The sequence below is a fragment of the Chrysemys picta genome, chromosome 3 (genome assembly GCF_011386835.1).
Source record: "Chrysemys picta bellii isolate R12L10 chromosome 3, ASM1138683v2, whole genome shotgun sequence".
In the NCBI taxonomy this organism is placed as follows: Eukaryota; Metazoa; Chordata; order Testudines; family Emydidae; genus Chrysemys; species Chrysemys picta.
In genome coordinates this window covers 182,517,833-182,545,171 of record NC_088793.1, presented here as the reverse complement: position 1 = coordinate 182,545,171, position 27,339 = coordinate 182,517,833, and the positions used below count along the sequence as shown (strand labels likewise).

At 41.6% G+C, this 27,339-nt stretch overlaps 1 protein-coding gene across 6 annotated transcripts; it reads left to right on the top strand.

The window, feature by feature from the left end:
* Window positions 1–3,620: 3,620 nt before the first annotated feature.
* GTF2A1L (general transcription factor IIA subunit 1 like) lies at window positions 3,621–26,195 on the top strand. Of its 6 annotated transcripts, none has more exons than XM_042842415.2 (9): window positions 3,621–3,871; window positions 6,608–6,709; window positions 7,028–7,151; window positions 10,410–10,465; window positions 11,995–12,088; window positions 15,290–15,891; window positions 20,779–21,060; window positions 22,689–22,778; window positions 25,273–26,195. In XM_042842415.2, the coding sequence occupies exons 1-9, from the start codon at window positions 3,656–3,658 to the stop codon at window positions 25,378–25,380; spliced, it is 1,674 nt and encodes a 557-aa protein (XP_042698349.2). In that variant the 5' UTR covers window positions 3,621–3,655; the 3' UTR covers window positions 25,381–26,195. The 6 variants fall into 6 exon arrangements, with proteins under 6 accessions (XP_042698349.2, XP_065446816.1, XP_005282396.2 ...); XM_065590744.1 differs by lacking the exon at window positions 25,273–26,195 and adding an exon at window positions 24,683–24,802; XM_005282339.3 differs by having other exon boundaries at window positions 3,632–3,788.
* The last annotated feature ends 1,144 nt before the right edge of the window (window positions 26,196–27,339 follow it).

The following is a 27,339-nucleotide window of genomic DNA, read 5'->3' as shown; positions in this document are numbered from 1 at the left end:
TGGACTTCACAGCGGTGTTGGTGGTTAACAGGACTTGGAAAGGGCCTTTCCAGTGTGGAGCCAAAGCAGTTTTTCGTTGATGGACTTTACGTAGACTCAGTCTCCTTGTTTCAATGAATGGCAGGGCTGCTAGGGTCTTTGGTTAGCACTTCTTTTATCTGTGAGAAAAGAAACCTAACACATTTCATTAATGCCTGGCAGTGTTTTGCAGATCTCATAGTTGCTTGGGCACATTCAGGCCCCCCTTTTCTTGGTTGTCAGCCAAGTCTTAGCTGTGAACAATGCCCTTGGATGGGGCCAGCATCTTATCTTTGGACTGAGCTTGCTAGCTATATTTTTTTCCTCAGTTAACTCGTTCTGTTCTTTTTCCTTCTTGGCTTCTTTTAACTTACAAAGGAAACTTCCACTCTTCACTTATACACCTTTTCCCAACAATGAACACATACACATTGCCATTATACACCCTTCCAGTAAAATAACTTCTATACAGAGCTTTGGAGCAACAAACCAGGACGAGCACACCCACTTTTGAGGAGTCCAACAAAGTTCAGGAGGCTCAGAGTGGCTTTAAGGCAAGGGATGAGACCCACAGCGGCAATTAACAAGTCATCCACATATTGCAGGAGGAGGACCCTGTCCTCATTGTCCCACTCCTCCAAGTCTCTGGCCAGGGCCTGGCCGAAAACGGTGGGGGAATTTTTAAATCCCTGGGCCAACACTGTCCAGCAAAGCTGCTTTTTAACCCTCCTTTTGTCTTCCCACTGACTCCACTCTGGGGCTTGCAAGGCTGAGGGCTCAATTGCAAGGGTCATTATCCAGGCATTCTCTGGGGTAAGGTGAGGGTTATTTCATCTTGGGTGAAATGCAGGGTGGCTCCTAAGCAACAAAGCAGGTCCCGTCCCAGTAGAGGCGTTGGACAAGCAGGGAGGTAAACCAGTTTGTGAGATAGAGTTCTGTTTCACAAAGCACATTCCGCTGGGGCATATACTGGGCATTTGGTTCCTTTCCCTGTGGCACCCACCACAGTGAGGGAGCCTGCCACTGGCAGCTGCAGGGGTTAGTTTACGGCGGTTTGTGCAGCTCCAGAGTCTATTAAAAAGTTTATGTCCAAGTCTCCCACCCTCATGTTTACTCGGGGTTCCAGGGGCAGGATAGTCCGTCTCCCCTGACACCCCTATTCTTGATCCTCCGCTGCCATCATAGGGGTACCTTCCCTTTCGGGGCATTCATTTGATCAACGTTCCTCCTTCCGGCATATGGCACACTGGTCGCGACCCAGACATCTTTCCTGTGAGCCAGGGCGCCCACGTCCTCTCATTCCCCGGCCCCTTCCACCTTCCTGGAATTTTCCCCTGCCACCAGCCTGTACTGCTGCAACCATCATTTTCGCTTGCCTCTTTTCCTTTTCTTTAGACACAACCTGATTACGCTCCACCTCAGACAGCAGGGTCCGCATAAGGACATTACAATCATCCCAGTCAGGTTTACAGCTAGCCAGGCACCCTTCAAAGACCGAGATAAACTTGCTTGGGTTCGTAGAGAATTCCCCTGCCTGTGCCTTAAAGGCTGCTAGGTCCACTGGGTTAAAAGGCACATGGGTGTAAACCTGCATAGTAGTGGCCTGATTCCTATCTGAGCCATGTCTGGACACCACGGTCTCAGTGATCAACGGATAAAATTCCACTGAGGGGGCAATCTCTGGGACCTGAGACACCTTGTCTTTATATGGTGGGGGTGTGATAGCCGAAGGGGACACGGGACCTGCCATTACAGCTGTGGGGGGGTTCTGGGGACTAACAATAGCTACTACTGAACCTGTCGGAGTCAAATTACACTTATGCAAAATATCTGACCTATCTCTTAGCAACATAAACAACTGTACATACATATATTCATTCCATTTACCCGTTTGCTGACAAAACAGAAGTAATTGAAGGATTGTATTATAATTAAGTGATCCTTCCGATGGCCACCTTTCCTGGTCCTCTAGCTGATATTGAGGCCAGTCTACTGTACAGAACCTTTTAAATCTACTTTTAGTTATTGGATTTGCGCCAAACACTTTCCAATTCACCAGAATGCATTCCAAGGGTGTACACCTTGCCCTACCTGCCATACTCTGTCCCTGCCCCATAGGGAGACACTGGGCGTCCCCAGGTCAAGACAGATAAAGTCCCCACTGGATTGTTCCTACCTTATCCACGGGACCGGTTCCCCACCGTCGCCCGCAGCTGCTTCTCCACTGCTCGAGCGCGTTGCACCGTTGTGCCCCCCGGGGTCGACCAAACCACGTCTCCGCCGAGGCCCCCGGTAAAGTCACCGGTGCGCGCTGGGCGTCGGTCGTCGCCGCAATCTGTCGACCTCCGAGAGGGGTCCGGGCAAGGCTAAATTTCAGCCTCGAGCCCCACGTTGGGTGCCAAAACTGTTGCCAGCACAGAGTGCCCGAGGACAGCAACAGCGGGGTTCGTTGCCCGGTGTGCTTCGCACCAATAAACACACCAGGGGGAGAAGCAAACAAAGTTTATTTGGGATCCCAAAGCAGTGCTAGGAGACAGGCACGTCTCAGATCAAGCACACCAACAGAAACAGTTTTTCTTCTTTTATACATTTTGCAGTTAAGCCTCACCCCCCCTTTCCCCTCCCTTCCTCCCCTTCTACCCCTCCCTTCCCTGGTAACAATTACTAAGCAAATAACGATTACATTTAAGCAGTTAAGTCATTCTTGGCATCTATAAGCCTAGCTTGTTAGTAACTTCTTTAAACCGTTATCTTGTCCTTTTTCCCTTCAGCCAGAAACATGCAGGCCTCATTATTACCGCTTGAGCAGGGGGTTGCACACAGATAACTGGTTGCTTACATATTCCAATTGCACCTGGCTTTTGAGGTTGATTAGAGTTTAAACATGGAAGGATAGAGTTTGGCTCACTTAGGCCTAGTGCAGGAAGGCTTCATTGACACTTTGTGGCCTTCCACCCTCCCGAGTTACCTAGGGTTATGCCTAGTGACGTCAACATGGGTGTGACAACGTCTCAGTGCGATGCCATCACTGTACTGCAGTGTATCTGGGTGTGCCAATGTCTCAGTGCAATGCCATCACGCAGGGGTATGCTGTTGTGACAGCAGGATCGTTTTGCAGTGAATCACAGCACAACGGTGACTACAAGACGTAGCAGTTGGTCTCGTAGCAATTTACCTTTGGCAAGCCCTGAACAGAGTCTTCTTCGACCCCGCTTTGGGTGCTGGAGCCATGTGGTGCCTAGCCGTGCTGCTTCAGTGTCCTGTTGCCAGTCGCCACACAGAGCGATCCCGAGAGCCGGCTCCAGGGTTTTGGCCGCCCCAAGCAGCCCAAAAAAAAAAAAAAAAGCCGCAATCGCAATCTGCGGCGGGAATTCAGCGGGAGGTCCTTCACTCCAAGCAGCAGTGAGGGACCGTCCGCCGAATTGCCGCCGAACAGCTGGACCTGCCACCCCTCTCCAGAGTGGCTGGCCCAAGCACCTGCTTGCCAAGCTGGTGCCTGGAGCCGGCCCTGCCGAGAGCTCTGCTCCAGGGCCAGGACCGCTGCTGGACAGCAGAGCGCTCTTCACCATCCGGTCCCGGGTCCTGGCTCAGTGGGGCAGCAGCATAGTCAGGCCGGGACACCTCCGGGTCAGTTGCCATGGGAACAGCAGGGGGCGGCAGCGAGCAGCTGCGCAGGACGTTACACGCTGAGCCATGTGGGCGCAGCGCTTTTCTGGCGGGGAGGGGGACGCGTCTCTTGCCGCGCAGCCATGGCTCACGCAAACCCCGTGGTAAGGTCCGGGACCAGGGCGGTTTCCCGCCGAGGGGCAGGAGGGAAACGGGGAGAGAGGAGAAAAAGGAGCCGTCTGCGCAGGTCGGCCCGTAGTGTAATATATTAGGGTTTTACAGGAACGTCCCGGATGCCTTTTCCCTCTGCCCTGTGACAGGCCGTCGCCCAGGGCTCTGCCCAGAGGGGGCAGATGGATTGCCCCTCCCCCCGCTGTTATGCTGAGCGAGCGGGGTCCCACTTGGTGCACAGACGAAAGTGGGAAACGTTCAGTGTTTGGTTTGTGCCGCCCAGGCTATGCCTAGACGCTGCAAGCTCCTGCCCTATAACAGCTAGACGAAAAAGGGACGATGCACCTGGCGGAGACCGCAATCCCCGAGCTCTGCGTGTAGACCTCGCGTTTGAGACCTGAATTACCAAGAAAGGGGCATCAGATACTATTTATCCTCCCGTGTGATAGCATTAAAGACCTTCAGTTATTAACAGAACACCGACATGGTTTGTGCAATCAAGCAAAAGTCTATCAGACTCGGTTTTGATTTAGTGATTGCCTCAATTTGTTGTTCTTGTTGCCGAAATTAGAAATGGACTTTTAAAATAAAATCTGGAGACTAGAGTTTAGTTTGAAAGCCCTGGAAGCCTTCTTTATTAAAAAACAAACAAACTGTTTTGTGTGTGATTGAGTAAAAGCATTAATCGTGTGATGTTGACAGTTATTATATAGTTTTCGAATAAATCTGACCTAGTTTGGATAAATATCTCTTATTTTCCTGAAATTAGTTAGCTGGTGCTAGGGAGAAATCTGAATCCTTCACTCAAACTTACTTTCTTATGCCCTGTTTTTGAGCTTCCTTTGTGAGCCTCCCACAGGAACATCCTTCTTGAGTGTTTGGAAAGCATCTAGCACATCAGAAATAACTGTTGTGTCGCTTTAACTTTAAGATGTAAATACTCCCATTGAAGTCATGGAGATTTAAAGTTTTTAGGATTGGGGCCTTAATCATTTCTACCCTCCTTTTTATTTTGTTACATTCACTCCCACTTCATCACTCCCCCAACACTGCATTTTTTTTTTTAGGAAAGCTGAAAACTCATTTCAAGACATGACAATTATTGATCTATTTGACCTCATGGTGTGACAGTTGTATCTGTGAGATAAGAGTAAAGCACACTAATATACACACTCTATGATAATTGTGATCATGTTGTAAGTACAGTATTTATTGTTGGAATTGTGAGGTTACCATTTAGGATCCTGTTTGAAACATATATCAGAATAAGACTTTTAACTTTTTGTAAGACTTTGCATAATAAAATATAACTTGGTCAGTTTCCTTTGAGAATTAGGTCATTTGAAAGCAAAGTGTTTGTTTTACAATAATTTAATCTCAAGATGTCTAGTGAATTGGCAGGGGGAGGCCATTTGAAGTTCTTGACTATAATTGTGCAAGAGCTGATTTTATTTTTTTCTACAGCTGATATGTTGAAATGTACCTTCGAATTTTTCTAAGATCTTTATTGTCATCTGCCTTTACTGCCACCCACCCCCTCCCACATGGCTATGTATGGTGTTGTTGTGAGACAATTGTACACGTGGGCTGATTGCTTTTTAGCTAGAAGTAATTAGTTACTTCACAACAGCTTCATGCCCTCAGATATGTTTCACTTGAAAAGCATTTTATTTCACACATCCTAATTTTACAATAACGAGATAGTAGGTTTATTTTTAACATTAAGATTTAAAAAAAAAAAAAGCGAACTATGAAGATTTAGAATCCTAACACTTCAAAGATTGGCTAAAGGTTCAGGTTCTAGCCTAATGTCAGCACATGGCGTACTTCGTAGTAATCACTATTCTGATTAAAACAGCTTTTAGCAATTGAGGGCCATAACCTTGCAATCAGATCCATGTAGGTGAACCCTTCAGCCTGCACAAAGCCCTGTTCTCAGTCTACACTTGGGAATCTGGCTGTAGGATTGTGACCTAAAAGAGAAACTATTAGCCTGAGCAGAGGGGCAAAAAATCTTCTCCAGGTCTGATTCTGATGACATAAACTGATCAAATGCATTGACTTCAGTGTAATTACCTTCAGATTACATTGGGTTTTTCTTCCTATTTTTATTGCAATTTTTGAAAAAGTCACATTGCAGTTTTCTTCTAATCTGAAATTATGTATTGATAACTGTATTGTTATAACATGAGTTAGCAGCAAAATAGCTATTACAATCATAGCCATAAGCAACAGTCTCTACTCTCTGTATTTGGCTCACAACTGAAGCTGCTCATGTTCTAGAAACTAGCCAAACTAGAAAGTGTGTTTTTTATTTTCTTCCTTATATTGTTTGTTTCTTCCTAGAGCTTCTTTGTGTAGCTTTAGCCAGTGCTACTTTAATGGTCTTACACAGCAAATGCTAGCCTGAAACAGAACATGCTAGTTTGAGAATACGCTGGAATTGTTCTCCTCATGATTTTAGGACTCTTGCTGGATGTTATAGCTAAAAATAACTAAATTAAAAGAAATCTAAAATGCAGGCCAAAATTCTAATTTTTCCTTTGATATTTTATTGTTAGTTTTTCATTCTACAGTGCCATAAGTGATTTGGTAGAGGAAAAATGTTCTGGCCTATCTAGTTATCCCAGCAGTTGCATGGGCCAGAATCTTCAGCCACAAATGGTACTTTCTCCTGGATCTGTTCATTTTATAATATGGCTCACAAAGCCAGCTTACAAATCCTACCTCTAGTCAGAGAGTCTGTACTTCGCTTGGAGCTATAGAAAATGTCAGCCTGTGTTTTAAATTCTCTGAATTGTGTTTTATTCAGCCTAAACTCTACAGATCTATTATTGAAGATGTGATTGAAGGTGTCTGGGAACTCTTTGCAGAAGAAGGTGTGGAGGAACAGGTCTTGAAAGACTTGAAGCAGGTTTGTTGGATAATGATAAATCAAAGAAACAATCTTTTTCTTGGGATATCTTCTTCTACCTGTCCTTATTTTTCTAAGGCCCCACAGGATACAGGTACCTTCCATCAAAATCAAAGAGAAATACATATATCCTGAGAAACATGAATTGGAGTCCAAATCTGGTACTTATTCTTAACATTCTGCTGTTGAATGGTTTCTTAGATTCAACCATTCAGTTTTCAGGATTATCCTGAATAGTTAAAGTGCCTGAAAACTTTAAATATATTAATGGATGATTTGGGCGACTTAATAATTTTCTTATTAACATCTTTTTCGCAGGCTTGGGAAGCAAAGGTGACTCAGTCTAAAGCAACAGAAGGCTTCTTCAAACATAGCCACTATTCACCCCAGTTCACCTTGCAGTTGCCACACAACTTACATCGCACACTTCAGACATCAACAGGTTGGATATTATTTGTGAGAGGCCAACAGTTGCAATTTAACACTAGTTCAATGTTTCAATAACCTCTTCATTTGAAGTGTGTGATGGGCCAAATTCTGTTCTCTTTTACTTTGGTGTAGATCTAGAATGAGAGACACTATGAAACTGAAAGCAGAATTTGGCCCACTAAGGGATAAATCCTGTTCTGGCACACTAATGTAAATCCAGATATTTGAGTTCAGTAGAGCTACTTCAGATTTGCACTGATGCACATGAGATCAGAATTGTATCCCTCTGTTCTCTAGGCCAGAAGTATAGCACATCTTAAAATTTGTAGTGTGTTTTTTTTGTTTTGTTTTGTTTTAAATAAGCAATGTGGACTAATTCTAATTCAGTTTTTGTTTTTTAATAGATTGTTCCAGTGTTGAATAATTCAAACTAAAAAGAGGTACTTTGTAGGGCTGTCAAGCGATTAAAAAAATTAATCCCGTGAATAAACAATAATAGAATACCATTTATTTAAATATTTGTGGATGTTTTCTAAATTTTCAAATATATTAATTTAAATTACAACACAATACAAAGTGTACAGTGCTCACTTCATATTTATTTTTTATTACAAACATTTGCACTGTTAAAAAAACAACAGAAATAGTATTTTTCAATTCACCTAATACAAGTACTGTAGTGCAATCTCTTTATCATGAAAGTTGAACTTACAAATGTAGAATTATGTACAAAAAAACCGTTTTATTTTTGAATGCAATGTAAAATTTTAGAGCCTGCAAGTCCACTCAGTCCTACTTCTTGTTAAGCCAATGGCTCAGACAAACAAGTTTGTTTACATTTGCAGGAGATAATACTGCCTGGTTCTTGTTTATAATATCACCTGACAGCCAGAACAGGCGTTCTCATGGCACTGTTATAGCTGAAATCGCAAGATATTTACATGCCAGATGCACTAAAGATTTATATGTCCCTTCATGCTTCAACCACCATTCCAGGGGACGTGCTTCCATGCTGATGACGTGTTCTGCTTGATAACAATCCAAAGCAGTGCGGACTGACACATGTTAATTTTCATTATCTGAGTCAGATGCCACCAGCAGAAGGTTGATTTTCTTTTTTGGTCGTTCGGGTTCTGTATTTTCCACATTGGAGTGTTGCTCTTTTAAGACATCTGAAAGAATGATCTACCCTCTCAGATTTTGGAAGGCACTTCAGATTCTTAAACCTTGGGTCAAGTGCTGTAGCTATCTTTAGAAATCTCACATTTGTATCTTCTTTGCGTTTTGTGAAATCTGCAGTGAAAGTGTTCTTAAAGTGAACATGTGCTGGGTCATCATCTGAGACTGCTATAACATGAACTATATGGCAGAATGCATAAAACAAAGAAGGGGACATACAATTCTGCCCCAAGCAGTTCAATAACAAATTTAATTAATACATTAATTTTTTTAATGAGCGTCATCAGCATGAAAGCATGTCCTCTGGAATGGTGGTTGAAGCATGAAGGGGAATACGAATGTTGAGCATATCTGGCAAGTAAATACTTTGCAAGTAAATACCAGCTACAAAAGTGCCATGCAAATGCCTGTTCTCACTGTCTGGTGACAGATAAGAATTGGGCAGCATTATCTCCTGTAAATGTAAACAAACTTGTTTGTCTGAGCAATTGGCTGAACAAGAAGTAGGGCTGAGTGGACTTGTAGGCTCTGAAGTTTTACATTTTTTTTTTTTTGAGTGCAGTTATGTAACAAAAATCTACATTTGTAAGTTGTACTTTCACGATAGAGATTGCATTACAGTACTTGTATGAGGTGAATATACAATTTTTGTTTATCATTTTTACAGTGCAAATATTTGTAATAAAAATATACATTTTGATTTCAGTTACAACACCGAATACAATATGTATGAAAATGTAGGAAAAAATCCAAAATATTTAATTTCAATTGATATTCTATTGTTTAACAGTGCAATTAAAACTGCAATTAATCGCGATAATTTTTTAAAATTGTGCTTAATTTTTTTGAGTTAATCGCATGAGTTAACTGCAGTTAATTGACAGCCCTAGTACTTGGTTTTAGGGACAGATCTTAGTCCTTTAAATCCCTTTGCACCACTCTGATGGTTCCAAGAGTACTTAAAGCTGCCTAGATCAGCAATTGAGGGTCCCCCTACTGTGAGAGAGCATTGACAGCAGAGACAGGGATCCAGTGGAAAAAATAGTATGTGAATGTGTAAGTCAAGATTGTATCATAATATATATGCATAAGTGACCAATTAAAGGTTGAATGGGCAACTTTGATTCTGGTATTTCCTGATTTTTTGAGTGCTTGATTGTGTAACATTAATGGTTTATTAATGTAGTAGTATTTTTAGATGTAATAATAATAAATATACAGGGACATAGTACTCCTGGGCATTGAGTCCTGTCCCCAATGAGTTGCAGGCAACTTCATTGTACGATCCCATTTATAAATGTATCAATTTATATATGCTAGGTACAGAGGCATTATTTATTTAACCTGGCCCAAGGGTTCTAGATTCACTCACTATAGGAAGCATTCTAACTTTTCATGTAGAGGCGGGAAATACCTAGGGTAGAACAGGCTCTATTACAGGTAACACAACTGTAAAAATGTATGGACTCTGTTTATGCTTTAAGCAGGATTTTCAAAAGTGGTTAGCACTGGTCTAATTCTGTTCCTGTTGTAGTCAATGAGAGTGTTACCATTGACTATAATGGGAGCAGATAAACCAATGCTGAGTGCTCTGAAAAATCCCATCCTGCTTCTGCTGTTAGCATTATTGGAGCTGCACCGGTGCAGAAAATTGCTTACAAATTTTCCTAGTGTTGACAATGCAGTATACTTGATATAAGTTTGTTCCGTCAGGATAAAATGGTGGTGTAATAAATAGAAATGCCAAACTTAATTTCTACAGTGCAACTCCAAAAAAATCTTCTAATTTAACTCTTCAATCTACTTAACTCAGCAAGGTCTTGTGAATAACAGTACTTATAAATATTTTAGATTTAGTATAAGGAAGACTTGCTGAAATATTAAATAATGGCAAATGTGTTCAGCAGTGTTCAGGATTGTTCACTTAAAACATATTTATCGCTGTAACACCGATTATTAAGTAATTTGTCTTGTCCTCAGTGTAGTTTGTGTTGACAGAAGCTACAATGTGTATGAAATTGAATGCTAATTCTTTGGTGTGCCTATATCAGTGTATCTTTGTTTTTGTGTAATACTTACTGTTTCTGTGTAGCTTCTTTAGTCATCCCTGCTGGCAGAGGTATTCAACAATTCACAACAGCAGACCTGGTATGTAATTTTAATGCTATTTTATTTCTAACTTTACAATATTTAACACGCTAAATGAAAAAGTTAAGGCTCTTTGCATGTTTTAAAGGGCTTAGTGGGAGGTGGAAGTGTCTAGATGCTCTAGACCAGGGGCCACAGGGACGTGGTGCAGGCCGCTTCCAGGAGTGGCGCGGGACCAGGGCAGGCAGGGAGCCGGCCTTAGCCCCGCTGCGTGTCGCTGCCACCCCAGAGCCACTCAAGATAAGCAGCGCTGGGCTGCAGCCTGCACCCTGACCCTCTGCCTTGAGCCCCCTGTTGCACCCCGCACCTCTCCTGCATGGCAACCCCCCGCACTGAGCCCCCTCCTACATTCCGCACCCCCTCCAGCACCCCAACCCCCTGCTCCATCCCTACATTCATGGCCCTGCATGCAATTTCCCCACCCAGATGTGGCCTTCGGGCCAAAAAGTTTGCCCACCCCTGCTCTGGACAGCATGTGGGTAATTTTCAGTGCCTAATAGTACTTCTGATAATTTTGTCTGTGCCCTACATGATGTACAGTAGACAAGAGGGAGGAGTCTTTGCTGGGTGTGTGCATTCAACATCTGCAAAATCTAAGCGGGGGAGGAGGGATAGCTCAGTAGTTTGAGCATTAGCCTGCTAAACCCAGGGTTGTGAGTTCAATCCTTGAGGGGGTCATTTAGGGATCGGGGGCAAAAATCTGTCTGGGGATTGGTCCTGGTCTGAGCAGGGGGTTGGACTAGATGACTTCCTGAGGTCCCTTCCAACCCTGATATTCTATGTTTTAAAAATAAAAAAAGAAAACATAAAATTTAGTCCTTATAGTTGTGATTAAAACCTTTCAAATCTAGCTGTCTCTAGAGACCCCTTCAGAGCAATCCCGTTGCCAATGGAGTAAAGGGGGGGGATGGGTGTTCCTGGCTGCTCTGCTGTTAGAGCAACTGTTGAAAATTAGTGGAAGGGATGGCTGCCATTTTTAGAAGTTAGGTGTATTGGTGGAGTGACACCCTGTGAAGCAGGGAATCCTGGAAACAGGCTCAGCTGCCCTAGTAGAGGGCTTTGTGGATGTGCATTGTGGTGGGGGGACATGTTGATTTATTTGGGTGGTGATAGGGCTGCCTCGTATTCACATACTGTTAATATTGGAATGCAGGAGGCTCTTCAAACAGTGGATATTATGGGGGAAAAGTAGTATACTGGTGCTTGAGGTGCAGAGTGAGGGGCTGCAAGGAGGAGTTTTCCCTAGAGAGGACATAGGTGCTGGAAAGGGAAGGGGCATATTGGGCAGGGAGCATGTAAATGGGGAGGTACTCAAGACAAGTCTAATTTTCTTAAGCATTTCATTACAAAATACTGCTCACCTTGCTGTAGCTTAAGGGTCAAAACCATTTTTCAGTAGGGATGATCATGGGGAAAGACTGTAACTTAGATTTCTTGAGCTGCATTTTGCTAAGTATGACTGTTAGGGCCTCAAAGGATAGAGCACAAAACGCAACTTAATTTCTCTAGTAAATCTGCTGTGTGTCTAGGATGCTTCACGAACTGGTGCAACTTTGACTCTCCCTTCGGGTATCACTTATCCTATCCATGTACCTGCTGGAGTAACGCTACAGACTGCATCTGGTAAGATTAAGAAAAGCTGAACTCAGACACCAGTTTTAGTACATAGTGTGTTGACCTGAATTTATGGGCTAGTTTATTATGGCTCGCCAATGTCTGACCAGAAAATATTTAGGTTCTGTCCCAATTCAGGCTACAGGGTTAGAGAACGCAGAGTTCGACGTCGTGAGAGGACCCTCAGGTTGTGTAGCAAGGACACTTATACTGAGGACAATACCAAATTGTTAAGATCTTTATTAAAATGAATGAAAGAATAATAAACCATATAAAACAGAGTCACAAAGAAGTAATGCAATTCTATGACCTCTGGTGGTAACATCTCTATGCTAAAAGACTACTTAAATTAGCATTCTTACATTCTTCACTGAAGACCTGGTAGTGGGAGACAGAGGACAAACCTTGTCTCTCACATGCCCAATGAATTTGATGGTCCAGGCTTCCCAAGTTGGTAGGGATTAGGTTTGAGTGTTGAATAGCTAAGCTATATTGCAAAGTTGAGCTGATAGCTTGATAGCTTGATAGAAGATAGGAAAGAGCGACCCTCCTGCTTGGTTGTTTGCCCTCTTATAGGGTCCTGGCACTACCTTAATCAAGGCCCTCACCTAAATAAATCTTTGGGTACACTTACTCTATAGAGTATCATATTATGACATAGTCATATGTATTAATATTGATTGTCATCCCCGAAACCATTACCCTTGGCCTAACTTATGACTTCCATGTTCTGCGGTGTACCCTGTGGTTACCAGTCTGTTCCAGATCTATGGTAAACATGTTCAGTTCCCCAAAGTCAAAAGGGGTAACCAGTAGGCCATTTATATATGCCAAAGGTTACAAACACTCATATTGACTTGCTCTAGCTAATCATACAGGATATTGGCCTGTAGGTTCCTTGCGTTACAGCCAACTATTATGAATAACTATTATAAATAACACAATATGGAATTCAGCATAAACAAAACCCAAGAAAATAATATAATCAATCAAACCAATGAAGAAAACACATTATGCAATATAGCAAGCTAGCAAACTGACCTCATGGGCTACAACTATGAACAGATCTCGAAAGACGATCACAAGTGCATGGGGTGTAAACTGGATGCCAAAGTAAAGCATTGGTGGATAAAACAAATTATACTCCTGTCTTTCTCTTTCTGAACCTGTAGCTGCTTATAAAGTGACTGCTATTGACCAGTTACAGTGTCTGTTAAATCTGCAGCATGTAATAGTGCCACCCCTGCAATGTTATTTAACATCATTCCCAGGTGACGCCATCAGGGCCTGCTCCAGGCACCAGCTTACCAAGCAGGTTCTTGGGGTGGCCACTTCAGAGAGGGGCGACAAGTCCAGCTGTTCGGTGGCAATTCGGTGGACAGTCCCTCACTCCTGCTCAGAGCGAAGGACCTCCTGCTGAATTGCCGCCGCAGATCACGATCGTGACTCTTTTTTTTTTTTTTTTAGTTTGGCCGCTTGGGGCGGCCAAAACCCTGGAGCCGGCCCTGGACGCCATTCTCTTTGTTATACTGCTCCTGCTGTAGGTTCTGCTGTGTCAGTCCAGATGTGGGCATGTCCTCCTCCTGCCTGAAGGAGATAGTCTATCCAGTCTCTAATAGGTGCAGACAGATTCTGCCTTGTCAGGGTGGATTTTCCTTAACTGCTTGTTTTGATCAATTCCCTCCATCCCCAGTCCCCACCCTTTTCTTTCTGACAGGGTTACATAGTATAGCCTAGAAGGCTGTGTGGAGAAATTAACCTTCTCTTTGCACGCACCAGAGCACTTTGAGGGGAAGGCAGCCCTCGGTGGTGTAACCATGGGAGTAGTTGTGGGGGTGGGAGAGGGTAGAAGAGGGGCATTGTCCCCCTCAAACTGCAACTCTTGGGCAGGTGTAGAATTGCCCCCCACCTCCACCTCATGCAGCCCCATTGGCCTGACTGGAGCTGTCTCCCCAAATATAAATCAAACCAAACCAATGGGTGTAACCACTTTTCTCTTTAGCGTAGACACTACTTATTCAGAGTAGAACAGCAATGTAAAATAACACCATCTTCCTCCATCAGATCTACCTATGTGTATTGAGTCCTATCTACTGACTTTAATGGTACCCATACATTTTACCATTTCAGCCCTTTGGAAAACTTATTAATAGGCCACCAGTAAGGGAAAATATATTGGTAGTTCAGCCTCTAAGCCCAGGTGCTGAGATTTTTAGCAGAGTACTCTCTCCAAACACTGCTGGAAGTGGTGGTGGTTCTGTCTCCTGCCTCAAGCTATGTCTAAATTTAAAATGCTAGTGGTGCAGCTGCACTGCTTTTGCACTTTAGCGTAGACACTACTTATGCTGATGGGAGGGCTTCTCCCCTAAGCGTAGTAATCCACCTCCCTGAGAGGCGGTAGCTAGGTTGATGGAAGAATCAGGCAGCACAGACAATACTGAAGACGTTTATTCACAGCACTGGGAAGACTGATAAACAGTTTTAAAAGTATGATGTTACAGTGACCAGTTATATACTTTTTCTTATTAATCTATTTGCATTTATTTTGTACTTTCAGAGACAAACATTGTTTCAGAGAGAGAGAGAGAACACTTAACATGATAATGACAGGAACAGAACATATGCATAGAAACCATTCTGATTACATTAATTATTTGTGACTATCCTTAAGGCAAAGGGGTTGGGGTGGGGGTAGGAGTGAGTGTCCACAGATATCCGGAGAGCTGTGGAGGGTTTGTACTGTTTTCTTACTGAGAGGCCGAGTTACTGGGCAGTCATCTGACCATTTAAGTTATCAAGTGTTTACAGCTGCCATTGTCCTTGGGCCTCTGGTAGGCCTGTTTGTTAGTTATGCTGGTTTCTGCCTCAGCTGCTAACTGAATTTTTAACTCTTTCCTAACAACACATACCTTGGTGCACATAACAAAGTTTATTCTGCACATGGATGGAAAAAATTAGAGGGAACATTGGCCCCTGCCCTTGTGCTGCTGCGAAATAGGAGTGTGGTGTCTCCAACTCCAGAGCCTTTTGATGGTTGGTTTGTATGGTGATTTCATACTATTTTAAGGCCAATGTAGAAAGTATAACTGAATGAAGTTGGGAATAGGCAGTTCTGGCATCTGAATTCTAACACTGATAACAGTAAGTCAGCATCAGCTTAACTCCCAACAGGTAGCTTTAATAATCCACTGTTAATACTTCTCTCTATAGGGCACCTCTATAAGGTAAATATGCCTGTTATGGTTACACAGGCCCCAGGAGGTACAAGTATTCTGCAGCATCCTATTCAGCAAATATTTCAGCAGCTTGGGCAGCCTTCAGTACTGCAGGCCAGTATTGCCACTGTTGCACAGGTGAATGCATCTTCTGTTCCGGCAACTGCTGAAAGACTACAAACCCAGGAAGCCCCACTCCAGCAGCCCACTGTACTGCAACAAAGGGGAGTGGAAGCAAAACACTCGGAAAACTCTGCAAATGCTACTCTATTACAGCAACCTACTAGGAGTCAGCAGCAAGTTACAACTAATACAATTTTGAATCATCAGGCAAACTCAACAGAATATTTCCAATACACCAACCTTCAAACAGCTGTGTTTACTTCAAAATCCTCTGAAATGGATTCTACCACTGAACCAATGGCAAGCAGTTCATTCAGCATAACTCGGAGTGTGCAAGACCAATTATCCACAGAGCTACAAGATTCAGTGCAGCAACAGGTGTCTGATGATATCATTGAGATGATTATTCTGGGTAATGGCTTGGATGCTAGTACCCTTCTAAAAGAGCAGGACAGCATTTCTGTCACTGAAGAGGTAGGACCTTCATTGTTTAAAAATTTGTAATGAACTTTAACTTGGTGAAAATATCTGAAAGTAGATACTTATCTGAAGAATCAGTATATTAAAGCAACACTATAAAACAAATCTGTTTGTTACTAACAGCACCTCTACATTTTAAAAACGGAAAACTTCAAGATTCTAACTTATAAGCAAATCGCATACATTACACTTCACTTCGTTTGGACAACACGAATGACCTATTCATTTTTACTTTCTGGTTTTCATGCATGAACATTGCTGAAATATGTAGATTAAATAGGAATGTTCATACCAATGATCTTTTTAAAAACTGCCATATCATTGTGACTTTGAAATCATAGGTCAGATCCAAGCCATGGTGGGCAAATTGCCTTTTTAATACGATTTGGCTAGCAAATGAGGAGGAATTCCTGTCAGACTATGTACTCACATTCAGAATCCACAAGTTATATTGTGATATGAGTGAAAACTTAAAAAAAAAAAAAAAAAAAAAAGTGTATTTCCCTCAATTAAAAACAATCATCATTCAACTAATGCTGTGCAAATAATTTGTATTAGATCGCTGATTTCATTAAAGATCCTCTTTTATAATTTATGGAATGTCCACAAGCAGGTTGAATTTGAATTTTTCTTGAATTTATTTGTTTGAACTGTCTAAATTGTGTACTCCATGAATTTATTACAAATATTTTAAATTCAAGCTGCTTAGCTGTGATTTTTGTCTTGTAAGCCATGTGGTATTGGTTTTATTCCTTGATCAGATGAAGGCAGAGGCTTTTCTGGTTAAAATTGCATTTGGCAACAACTGTTGCCTGGAAAACCCCAATCACTGAAATATTCAGAGTGCACAAATGTGATAAAGGTAAATTCATTTAAAAACACGAACAAAGACTAATGGAACACATTCTGCATTATTCAGTCAGCTCTATATGGAACCTGGTTTTGAAACAAACTGATATGGTCTGGAAGGGTTAGAAGAATGGTCAAAAAGAAGGATTCCAGGAGTACAGAATAATGCAATAATATTTCAATGTCGTATCTCAGAAGTGTGTGGGTTTTTAATCTTTATTACAGTGTTGAATTCTGTGGGACATCCTAAATGATTCTAGATGATTGAAGACTTGGATTCCCCCCTTATTATTCTCTTAGAATCATTTAGTACTAATGATTATAAGACAGGGGGGCAAACTACGGCCCGTGGGCCACATCCGGCCCGCTGGACCCTTCTCTCTGGCCCCTGAGCTCCTGCCAGGGAGCGGGATCAGGACAGGCTTGTGGAGGAGCCAGCCCAACTCCCCGGCAGCGTTGTGAGCGGTGCAGAGGCTAATCCCTAGCCTCTCCCTTTCTGCTTCCCTCCCTCGCAGTCACAGTTCCCCCCAGCACCTGGGCAGCGTGGCTGCAGCTCCGGCTGCATGGCACGGCTATAGCGCCGCCAGACCTGGTGCTCCAGGGCAACATGGTCGGGAGCAGGGAGAGTTGCAGGGGGGCAGTCAAGGGGCCTGGACCCTTCTGCTGGGGATAGGGACAGAGCAAGCCAGGGCCTCCCTCCACCCCCAGAATGCTTGGTCCCTGTCCCCAGCAGCCAAGCCCAGACAGGGAGAGAGCCCTGCCCGACTGCCAGGAGAGCAGCCAAACAAGCAGGGGAAACGCACGGGAAAGGACTGACCCCTCCCCTTTCCCCCACACCGCAGGTAAAGTGGGGCAGGGAGGGTTGGATGGGGGCGGGGGGCCCCAGGGAGATGGTAAGGGGGTGGGGAGCAGGGGAAATTGGATAGGGGATGGTCAGGAGACAGAGAACAAGGGTGTTTCGATAAGATGCAGGAGTCCTAGGTGCAGTCAGGGGTAGGGAGCAGGGGAGGATTGGATGAGGGTGGGGATTCTGGGGTGCTGGATAGGGGGCGGGGGCCAGGCCACACCTCGCTGTTTGGGGAGGCATAGCCTCCCCTACCCATCCCTCCATACAATTTCTGTACCCAATGTGGCCCTAGGGCCAAAAAGTTTGCACACCCCTGTTATAAGCTGCATTTTCAAAAATGACTAATGTCTCAATTTTTGGGTGACCACCTTGTCACTATTTAAGGGTCCTGATTTTTCAGAAAATGCAGGCTCCTATTAAGGTGTTTCATGTTAGGCTATGAAAATCACTAGTTACTTCTTAAAATCTTGGCCTTGGAATCCAGTTCTGGTCTCATTGAAGGCTTCATTATTGTAAGAGTCCACAACCTGAATGGACATAAGGCCCATTTGTAAGGTTCTGATGACATGAGCGGACAACTCCAAGCTTTGGTTTCATGACTCATGTCAGCAGAACCCTTCAATAAACAACCCATATAATTATTACATAGAAAAACAAAAACTGTTATAAGAACATTATTAAGGGCCCAAAGCCAGAATGAAGGTTGTGTATTCAAACCCTTTGTGCATATGCATTATGAGCCTATGTGACCATGTAATTAAAGACTAGAGGACTCCTGCCTTATTCAGGGCACAGGATGGACAGTACTCCCTGAATGAGCAGTTATACAATATTTTGTTTGTGCTCAGGTCACATTTTCAAGCTTTTCTCCACATCCATGAGTGATAAAAACATGGACTTTTTGTTTTGCTTTTCAAGTGAAATTCTCATGTATTGTGTAAAAAACCACTTTTTAAATAAAACACCAAATTTTGTGAGACTCATGCTAAGATTGCAAGAGATAGCAAACCTGACTCCTGGGCTTTTGTTATGGTAGACTTTTTCAATACATATGTTTTATAGATTGAATGACTATTCAGACTATATTAAATACCCCTTTCTACTGTTAAGATGTGGGAACTACTGAGTTGCATATATGACTTTTAGTTGTTCTGTCTCAGTGCTTTGAGGTCCTGATCCAAAACCCATTGAAGTCAATAGCAGCCTTTCCAGTGACTGAACTGGCATTAGATCAAGCCCTCTATCAATTGTAGTCAGTTTCTACCTACCGCTGCAGAATTTGGCCCACTGTGATATAAACTGAGGACAAGGATGATTTAGTTGGGATTGGTCCTGCTTCGAGCAGGGGTTGGACCTCCTGAGGTCTCTTCTAACCCTCATCTTCTATGATTCTATGACTTGTCTACACTTACAGTGCTGCAGCTGCAGCACTGTAGCACGTTAGTGAAGATGCTACTATGCTGACAGGAGGCCTTCTCCTATCGGCGTAGTTAATCCACCTCCCTAAAAGGCAGTAGCTCTGTTTACACTGGGGGGGGGGGGGTAGGTCAGTAATAACTGCGTCACTCAGGGGTGTGGATTTTTCACCTCCCTGAGCAATGTATTTATATTAACATAAGTTGGTAGTGTAGACCATTGGTTCTCAACCAGAGGTACGCAAAAGTCCTCCAGGGGATACATTAACTCATCTAGATATTTGCCTAGTTTTACAACAGACTATATAAAAAGCACTAGCGAAATCAGTACAAACTAAAATTTCATACAGATGATGACTTGTTTATACTGCTCTATATACTATACACTGAAATGGAAGTACAATATTTATATTCTAATTAATTTATTTTATAATTATATGGTAAAAATGAGAAAGTAAGCAATTTTTCAGTAATAGTGAACTGTTAAACTTTTTTGTATTTTTACGTCTGATTTTGTAAGCAAGTAGTTTTGAAGTGAGGTGAAACTTGTGGGTACACAAGACAAATCAGACTCCTGAAAGGGGTACAATAGTCTGGAAAGCTTGAGAGGCACAGGTGTAGACCAAACCTAAGGCCACATCTACACTATAGACCTATATTGGTATATATCCACACCCCTGAGTGACCCAGTTATACTGACCTCTAACCCTCTGTGTAGAGAGAGCTATATCAATGGGAGAAGCTACCACCTCCCTGAGAGGCAGATTAACTACGCTGATGGGAGAAGCTCTCCTGTTGGCATAGTAGCATCTTTACTAACGCACTACAGCAATGCAGCTGCGGCGCTGTAGCTCTGTATGTGAAGACAAGCTCTAAGGTATTCATTCCTGAAAGTTATCAATGTTTTTTGATGCAATGGATGCTTTGGTATCAAGGAATTGCCTATACATAGATACATATATGTTGTCGCTAGATGGTATTTTCTAATGGAAAACTTGTCCGTCAGAAAATTTTCAGTTAGTTGAAATTGAAACGTTCCACGGAGCGTTTTGTTTTTAACAAAACTTTATTTAGAAAAAAATTGAAACAAAGCATTTTGATGTTTTTATTTCAAAATGACTTTCATTAACAAAACTTTTTAAATTTTTATAAGATATTAAAATATAGTAAACCTTAATTTTAAAATAATATATGAAAAAATCAAATCAAAACAATGAGATTTTAACTAAATGAAACATTTTAGTTTACCTGACCCAGAATATTTTTGGAAATTATATTTTGCAAGAGTTTTTTGAATTTTTGGCATCGTTACTTTTTATTCTGAGTCAGAATTTTTTTTTTCCAAATGTCAGAATTTCCCTTGGAACAGAAATTCTGATTTTTTGAACAGTTCTAATATCTATTGATTTTTTTTTAAAGGGAAATTTGCTTTGAGTATTAGAGACCGTATTTAAAAACCATGTCTGGAAAAACAGATTTCATATTATTGAACAAGTATTTGAAATGGGGTTCATTTCAGGAAAATGTATATATGACCAGATTTTCAAAAGTGCTCAGCTCTCATAATTGGGGCTTGACTTTTTTTTTTTTTTTTTTTTTTTTTTTAAAAAGAGCTCTACTCCCATTTAAACACCTAAATAAGGTGACAAGTTTTTCAAACTTAGTACCCAACAGATCTCCTAGAAAAAAATGGGAGCTGTTGGGTGTTGAGTTCTTGTGAAAAATCCGACCTCTTGTCAAACTCTTTTTGAACCTTCTTATTCCTGTCAGATGGAACCTACTGTACTGATGGAATCTGACATACGGACAGAAAAGGATATCTGCAGTGACATTGAAGGGATCATTCAGCTAGATGGAATTGATGATGTTTTTCCTAAGGAGGAAACAGAAAGTACAAGAGATGTGGAAGAAAATGAATTTATTGGTATTATTGATGCGGAGGATCTGAAAGTGTTGGAGGAGGAGGAAGATGAAGAAGGTGACAGTATTTCAAATGCTGAATCCAGCGGCAGCAGTGATACTGAAGAGCCCCAAATAGACATAATTGAGGAGGTAATTAGTTTAAACATTCTAAAGCAAGTCAGAGTAATGTGCCTATCTGCATGTCTGGTTGCTTAGATCCAGAATATCCACTGGTAGATTGAGGCAGAATACATGGTTAAACTGTGTTTTCAGAGCAGAATGTAATAGCTATGGGGTGGTTTGAGAGCTTCTTGGGCAGACCATAAAAAATAGGAGGAGTTGCTGTGATATCTGTTGCTTATTGGATGAATTAACATGCTTTTAATTACCAAAACTTGAGGCTGGGAGTGAAATTCTGGCCTCACTGAAATCAAAGGGACTTTTGCTATTCGTTTAAGGAGGGTCAGGATTTCATCCTGGGCCTCTATCCTGGGAAGCAGTGACTCTGGGAAAACATTTTGGGGTCATGGTGGATAATCATCTAAACATAAGTTCCCATTGCAACGCTGTGGCCAAAAGGGCTAATGTGATCCTTGGATGTATAAATGGGGGAATATAGAGTTTTGGCACTAGTACGACTGCTACGCTACTCTGATATCCACAATTAAAGTGGAATATTGATAAATTGGAAGGGTTTCAGCTAAGAGCCTCGAGAATTATTAAAGAATTGGAAAACATATCTTTATAGTAGTAGACTCCTGGAGCTCAATCTGTTAGCTTAACCAAGGATGACTTGATCACAGTCTATAAGTCCTTATGTGGGAAACAAAATTTGATAATAGCCTTTCGGTTTAGTAGATGAGGCTATAACAAGATCCAGTGGCTGGAGATTAAATCTAGACAAATTCAGACTGGAAATAACAGTGAGGGTAATTAATCATTGGAATAATTTAACAAGGGCTGTGGTGGATTCTCCATCACAAAATCTTTAAATCAAGACTGGATGCTTTTTTAAAAAAATGATATGCTCAAATTCAAATAGGAATTAATTCAGCAAAGTTCTATGGCCTGCATTACACAGGATGTCACACTAGATCAGGGGTTCTCAAACTTGGGGTTGGGACCCCTGAGGGGGTTATGAGGTTATTACATGGGGTGTCACAATTTGTCAGCCTCCACCCCAAACCACGCTTTGCCTCCAGCATTTATAATGGTGTTAAATATATTAAAAAGTGTTTTTAATTTATAAGGGGAGTTGCACTCAGAGGCTTGCTGTGTGAAAGGGGTCACCAGTACAAAAGTTTGAGAACCACTGCACTAGATGATCACAATGTCCCTTCTGGCCTTAGAATCTATGAATCCCGGTTTCCATTGCTTCTAAAATACTAAACAAGATTGGAAGGGGAATCAGGCAGTGCATGCTACAGGTTGTCTGTTTCCCAGGAGACCAAGGACAGCTGAGGAACACTTAGTCACAGAACAACTACATGTATTATATGATTTTTCTCCTTGAATCACCTTTCAGAGAGTCTTGCCTCGTGACATATGGAAGTTGGTTTAGCATTCCAATTTCTGGGAGAGAAAGTGGAGTTAACTTTGTCAGCCTTGAGTGCTACTTGTAATTATAAATCTTAGTCATTTTTTGGGGGGGGGGGGAGGGGGTGAAGTATCAGTGTGAAAAAATGTCTTGTGCATAATGTCTTGTGTTACATCAAGTATATTAGACTTTTTTAAACAACAGTAAGTAATGGTGTTTAAATGTGACCTTTACTCTCCAGGATCCTTTAAATTCTGGTGATGATGTCAGTGAGCAGGACACACCAGACTTGTTTGACACAGATAACGTTATAGTTTGTCAGTATGACAAGGTACAGTATATAACCCTGTTTTGTTCCTTAACAGTAATTTTAGCCCATCCATTTCTGATAAGAATTATTTGTGTGTGTGTGTGTGTGTGTGTGTGTGTGTGTGTGTGTGTGTGTGTGTAGAATATCGGTTGTTTCATCAGTATTTTAAATAATTTAATTATCTGTTGGTTGAAATGCACATAAAAAACAAAAGAATGTAAACTTATTTGCACTATTGTATTAAAATTCATCTACAGTTTTCCTGTAAAAGGAGAAACTTCTTACAAGGGCTGTCAAAGGAGAAGGATTTCAAATCTAACATAAAGTGCAAAATAAAGTCCTGTGATGACTTGTGTGTGTGTGTGTGTTGCCTTCCTGCTCTCTGTTCCTATTTCGTTTCCTGGTTCCTGCTGCCTGAACTCAGTGCTGCTGTTCCTATTTAAGGGTGCATGTGTGTGCACGTGTAGCGCTGAGGGTGTGCAGCTATTCAGGGCAGGCTGCTACAAACCTGCTGTTTGGACTGTTATGGTTTTTGTTCAGATTGTTGCTCACCTCGCTCGTTCTTGGTTATTGCAAGTTTTCATTGACAATTTACCAGTATGTTCTGCTTTGTGGTGTGGTGGTGGTTTTGTATTCGTTTTTTGTGGTTTGGGATTGCTGTTCTCAGTGCATCAGAGTGTAACGGGTCCCAATCCTGCAGACACATGCACATCCTTAAATTTAGTGAGATGAATAATCCCAGTGGCGTCAATAAAACTACTCATGAGTAAAGCTAAGTATGGATTGAGTGAGCAATAAGAAGAAGGGAAGAGTATGCTTCCTTATCTGGTAGTAAAATATTCCTAAAAGGATTTTAAAAATGTTTACCACAAATCCATCTTTTCAAATAAGCAAAGCAAATAAGCAAAGTTCTTAATGAAGATACATGGCCCGTCCTGTGTTACTGTTCACAATAAAGTTCTTTCTGAGCTAGTTTAGAGGTCAAACAACAAACCCTTTGGAACTCAGGTGGCTGCTTTTTTGCTTTTGTGTATCTGAAACTCAAACTGGAAAACCAAACTTTGTTAGAATTACATCTTATCTTGAAATCATGGAAAGTTTCAGCTTCAACACATTTTATTTTTGTCAAATATGTGGCTTTTGGAAATAAAGGCCTACGTTTTCCAAAGTGATTACTGATTTTAGGTGCCAAACTTGAAATGCCTTAAAGGAATCTGAGATTTAGAAAGCGATGAGCACTTGATCTCAGAAAATCACGCCATTTAAGGTGTAACAAGTTGGGTACCAAAATTACTAGTTACTTTTGAAAAATTTAGGTGGTCAGAGTTTGTATAGACAGCTCAGCTGAATCTGAACTACATTATTTGTATTGCGATACTATGATATTTCTCCCTAAGAAACTTAATAATACTATAAGTGCTGGAATTTTGAAACGTTCCTCTCTAAAATTAAGATTTTGTATGGATGAATGGAAAATTTGGTCTGAAATATATTTATATCAATGTGGAACTTGAAACCAGAGCTGCCGCCAAGGGATTTCATAACAGATGTGATTAGAATTTGAGAGCTATGGATTGGCATGAAAGTCTGAGTCTTTCTTGCCCCCCCCCCCTTTTTTGTTTTTTTTTGTTTAATGCTATGAAATAATATGTTGGCTAGCTTGTATATTGGTTACTTTTCCCAGACAGACCAGTTTTACTGAAAAAATTTCTAATGGAGGGAGGAGAGATTGAAACCATGGTCTCTTTGGCCAAAAGGCAGAATATAATTATCTTGTAATTCTGTTCCTAATTATCTTTAGGTGGGAGGATGGGAGGATGGAAGTGGGATGACTGTCATTCTAACATGTTCCAGCTCTTTGAAAAAAAACTTCTATCACAAATATCATTACCAGAAAATCAGGAGGCATTCTTTTTGTTTCCTAGTCTTGAAAACCGAATCAAGTTGAGAATCTGAAGAATCTATAAAACCATTTAATTCCATGCCTTTCAAGATGAACTACAAAGATTTTTGTGTTGCACAGAACTTTTTTTTATAGGTCTACAGTATGAAACCAAATATGTTTGGTGTAAAAATATGAATACATTCATACATTCTTTGTGTGGAACATTGTGCTTTTTAGCCATATTTTTGGTTGCTGTATTATTTTGGCCTTGTCCTACTATCCTACCATGTCCAGTACTGCATGCAAAATACAAAAATGCAATACACAGAAATGGGTAGCTGCGCTCACAAGTACTCATTTTATTGACTGGATACTCATGCAATCTAGGTGTCGATATTTGAAAATGTATCTCTCAGTCTATTCTCTGGCGTGTCAGACTTTCACAGTACTCCATATCTGAGCTCTGTTCAGAGAAGCAGTTCTTTATGTATTTAGTGCTAACAAAGGTTAACTTCAGTCCTTCAGCCCTACCCCACTACCAGCTTTGTTTAATTCTTAGAAACCAGTCAGTTTCTGAAGATGTTCTAGTAACACACTTTTGGGGGCACTGATTTTCATTTTTTTTATCAGATTCATCGAAGTAAAAACAAATGGAAGTTCTATTTGAAAGATGGAGTAATGTGCTTTGGAGGTAAAGACTATGTGTTTGCAAAAGCCATTGGAGATGCGGAGTGGTAAATCCTCACTGGAGTAAGTGAGGTATAATTTTTTTTTATTACAAAATGTTATATAACCTTCAGTGAGGAGCTACTGAACTTGCTATGTTTTGCAATTTAAAAAAATGAAAATGAAACTGCATTTGTTGAATAAAATATATGAAATTGAAAATTAGTTTTGTTTCTAATAAATGCAAATTAAGACTGTTTTATGTTCACCATTCTTCTGTTCGTTTTCTGATTTATATTGTTACCTTTTTACTAAAAGAAGTATAATTAGAATGAATAGCTTTAATTAACAACTAGTGTGTTGGATCTGTAAATGGAATAACAAGTAGCTACATTTATGTAACTTCAACTCCTTTTTTCTTGATAAGTTAAAATGCAATGATTTTTACAGTGTTAAACAACATAATTCTTAGTGATTTATGTTAAAAGAAATAAGATTGTGAATTCACTGTAATATCTGTGAATGTTTATTTTGTTAAAAGATGCTGATGTGTGTTAGCTATACCTTCCCCCCTCCCCCCGCCCTTTGCATCTCATCCTTCTGGTGAAGTGCATCTCGCCTGCCTTTAGTCTGAAGCTATCAGTGCAACCCAGAATATATGGGTAGAGGACCCTTGAGTTAACAAGACTTCAACATTGGTATCAGTTGTTGCATTTTCTTCAAATATGGTATGTACTGAGGAACAATAAATAGTCTCATTTAAAAAAAGTACCTTATTGTCATAGTGTGTACTAAGCCATTTAACTTTGCTTCTGAATACACTAATAAACTGTGAGTAATATAAATTGACTGTGCCTAATAAAGAAGATACAATATCATCTCATACAGATTACTAGTCATGAATTGTTCTTTTGGTCCTTCTTAAAAATAAATAATGCTTTAATGGGAAACATATGCATGCCAAAGGGGAGTGGGGAGCTGGATGCACCAGCTTGGGGAGGTGAAATCATAGTCCTGACAAGGGCCCAGTTGCATTGCTCAAAGCTTTTCTTTATTCACCTAGAAACAATGATTGAAAACCAATTTGCTACCCCTCAGGGTCTAGTATAGCCCTCCGCAGCTGAGGCGTATTCACAGCCAGATTAGTTCTCCTGCATGGCAGTTGTGAAGAGCACCTTCCCTGACCAGTGGCGTAGCCAGGGTTGCTGCCGAGGAGGAGCGGCGGAGAAAAAAGGCTCATGTCCTTTGGCGGCATTTCAGCGGCCCTGTGCATTTTTGCCAAAATGCTGCCAAAAGACGGAGCGGTGCCTGCACAGGGCCGCCGAAAGACAGAGCGGTGCTGAAAAAGGGGCCCCTGGGGAATTCTGGGCTCGGGGGAGCAGGCGCTCCCCCTGCTACCCCCCTAGCTACACTACTGTCTGACCCTGGGTCTCATCTGTCTGCTACTCTTGTAAGATGCCTGATATGTGATGTCTGCAAAGCACGTGACTAGGAGCAGACTTGTGACCAATAACTACATCTCCCAGTGTTAAAGGGCCATAACAGGCTGCCTGGGGCATATGTATGTGTCTCAAAGCCCAGTATTCTGTTACACCACCCCACTGCACATTTACCTCCTTGCTTGAGTTTATTGTATTTTTCTGCAACCTGGTGCTGGAACTGCTAAGTCTTGTTGATCTGGATGATTTCCTTGTTCATGTGGATGATGATTCTTCTAAGCTGATTCAAGGTCTCCTGCTTACCATGGTACTATCTCATGCAGCTTTGGGTACAGCATTCACATGGCTAGCCATACTCTCTATCTTACTTTTGAGAGGAGAAGAGTGAAGATTGTTTGTTTGAACAGTGTGAATTGGGAGTGCTTTGTTCCAGGTGGGCCTTGAGTGGGCCTGATTGGTATAAAAAGGCAGTCAGCAGCGAACCAGCTGAGCAGCGAACAGCAGAGGCTAACAGAGGGAGTTTGCCTGGGAGTTCGCCTGCGGAGAGCCCACTGAGCCTTACATCTTGCGGGCTTCTGTGAGTTTGCTGCAA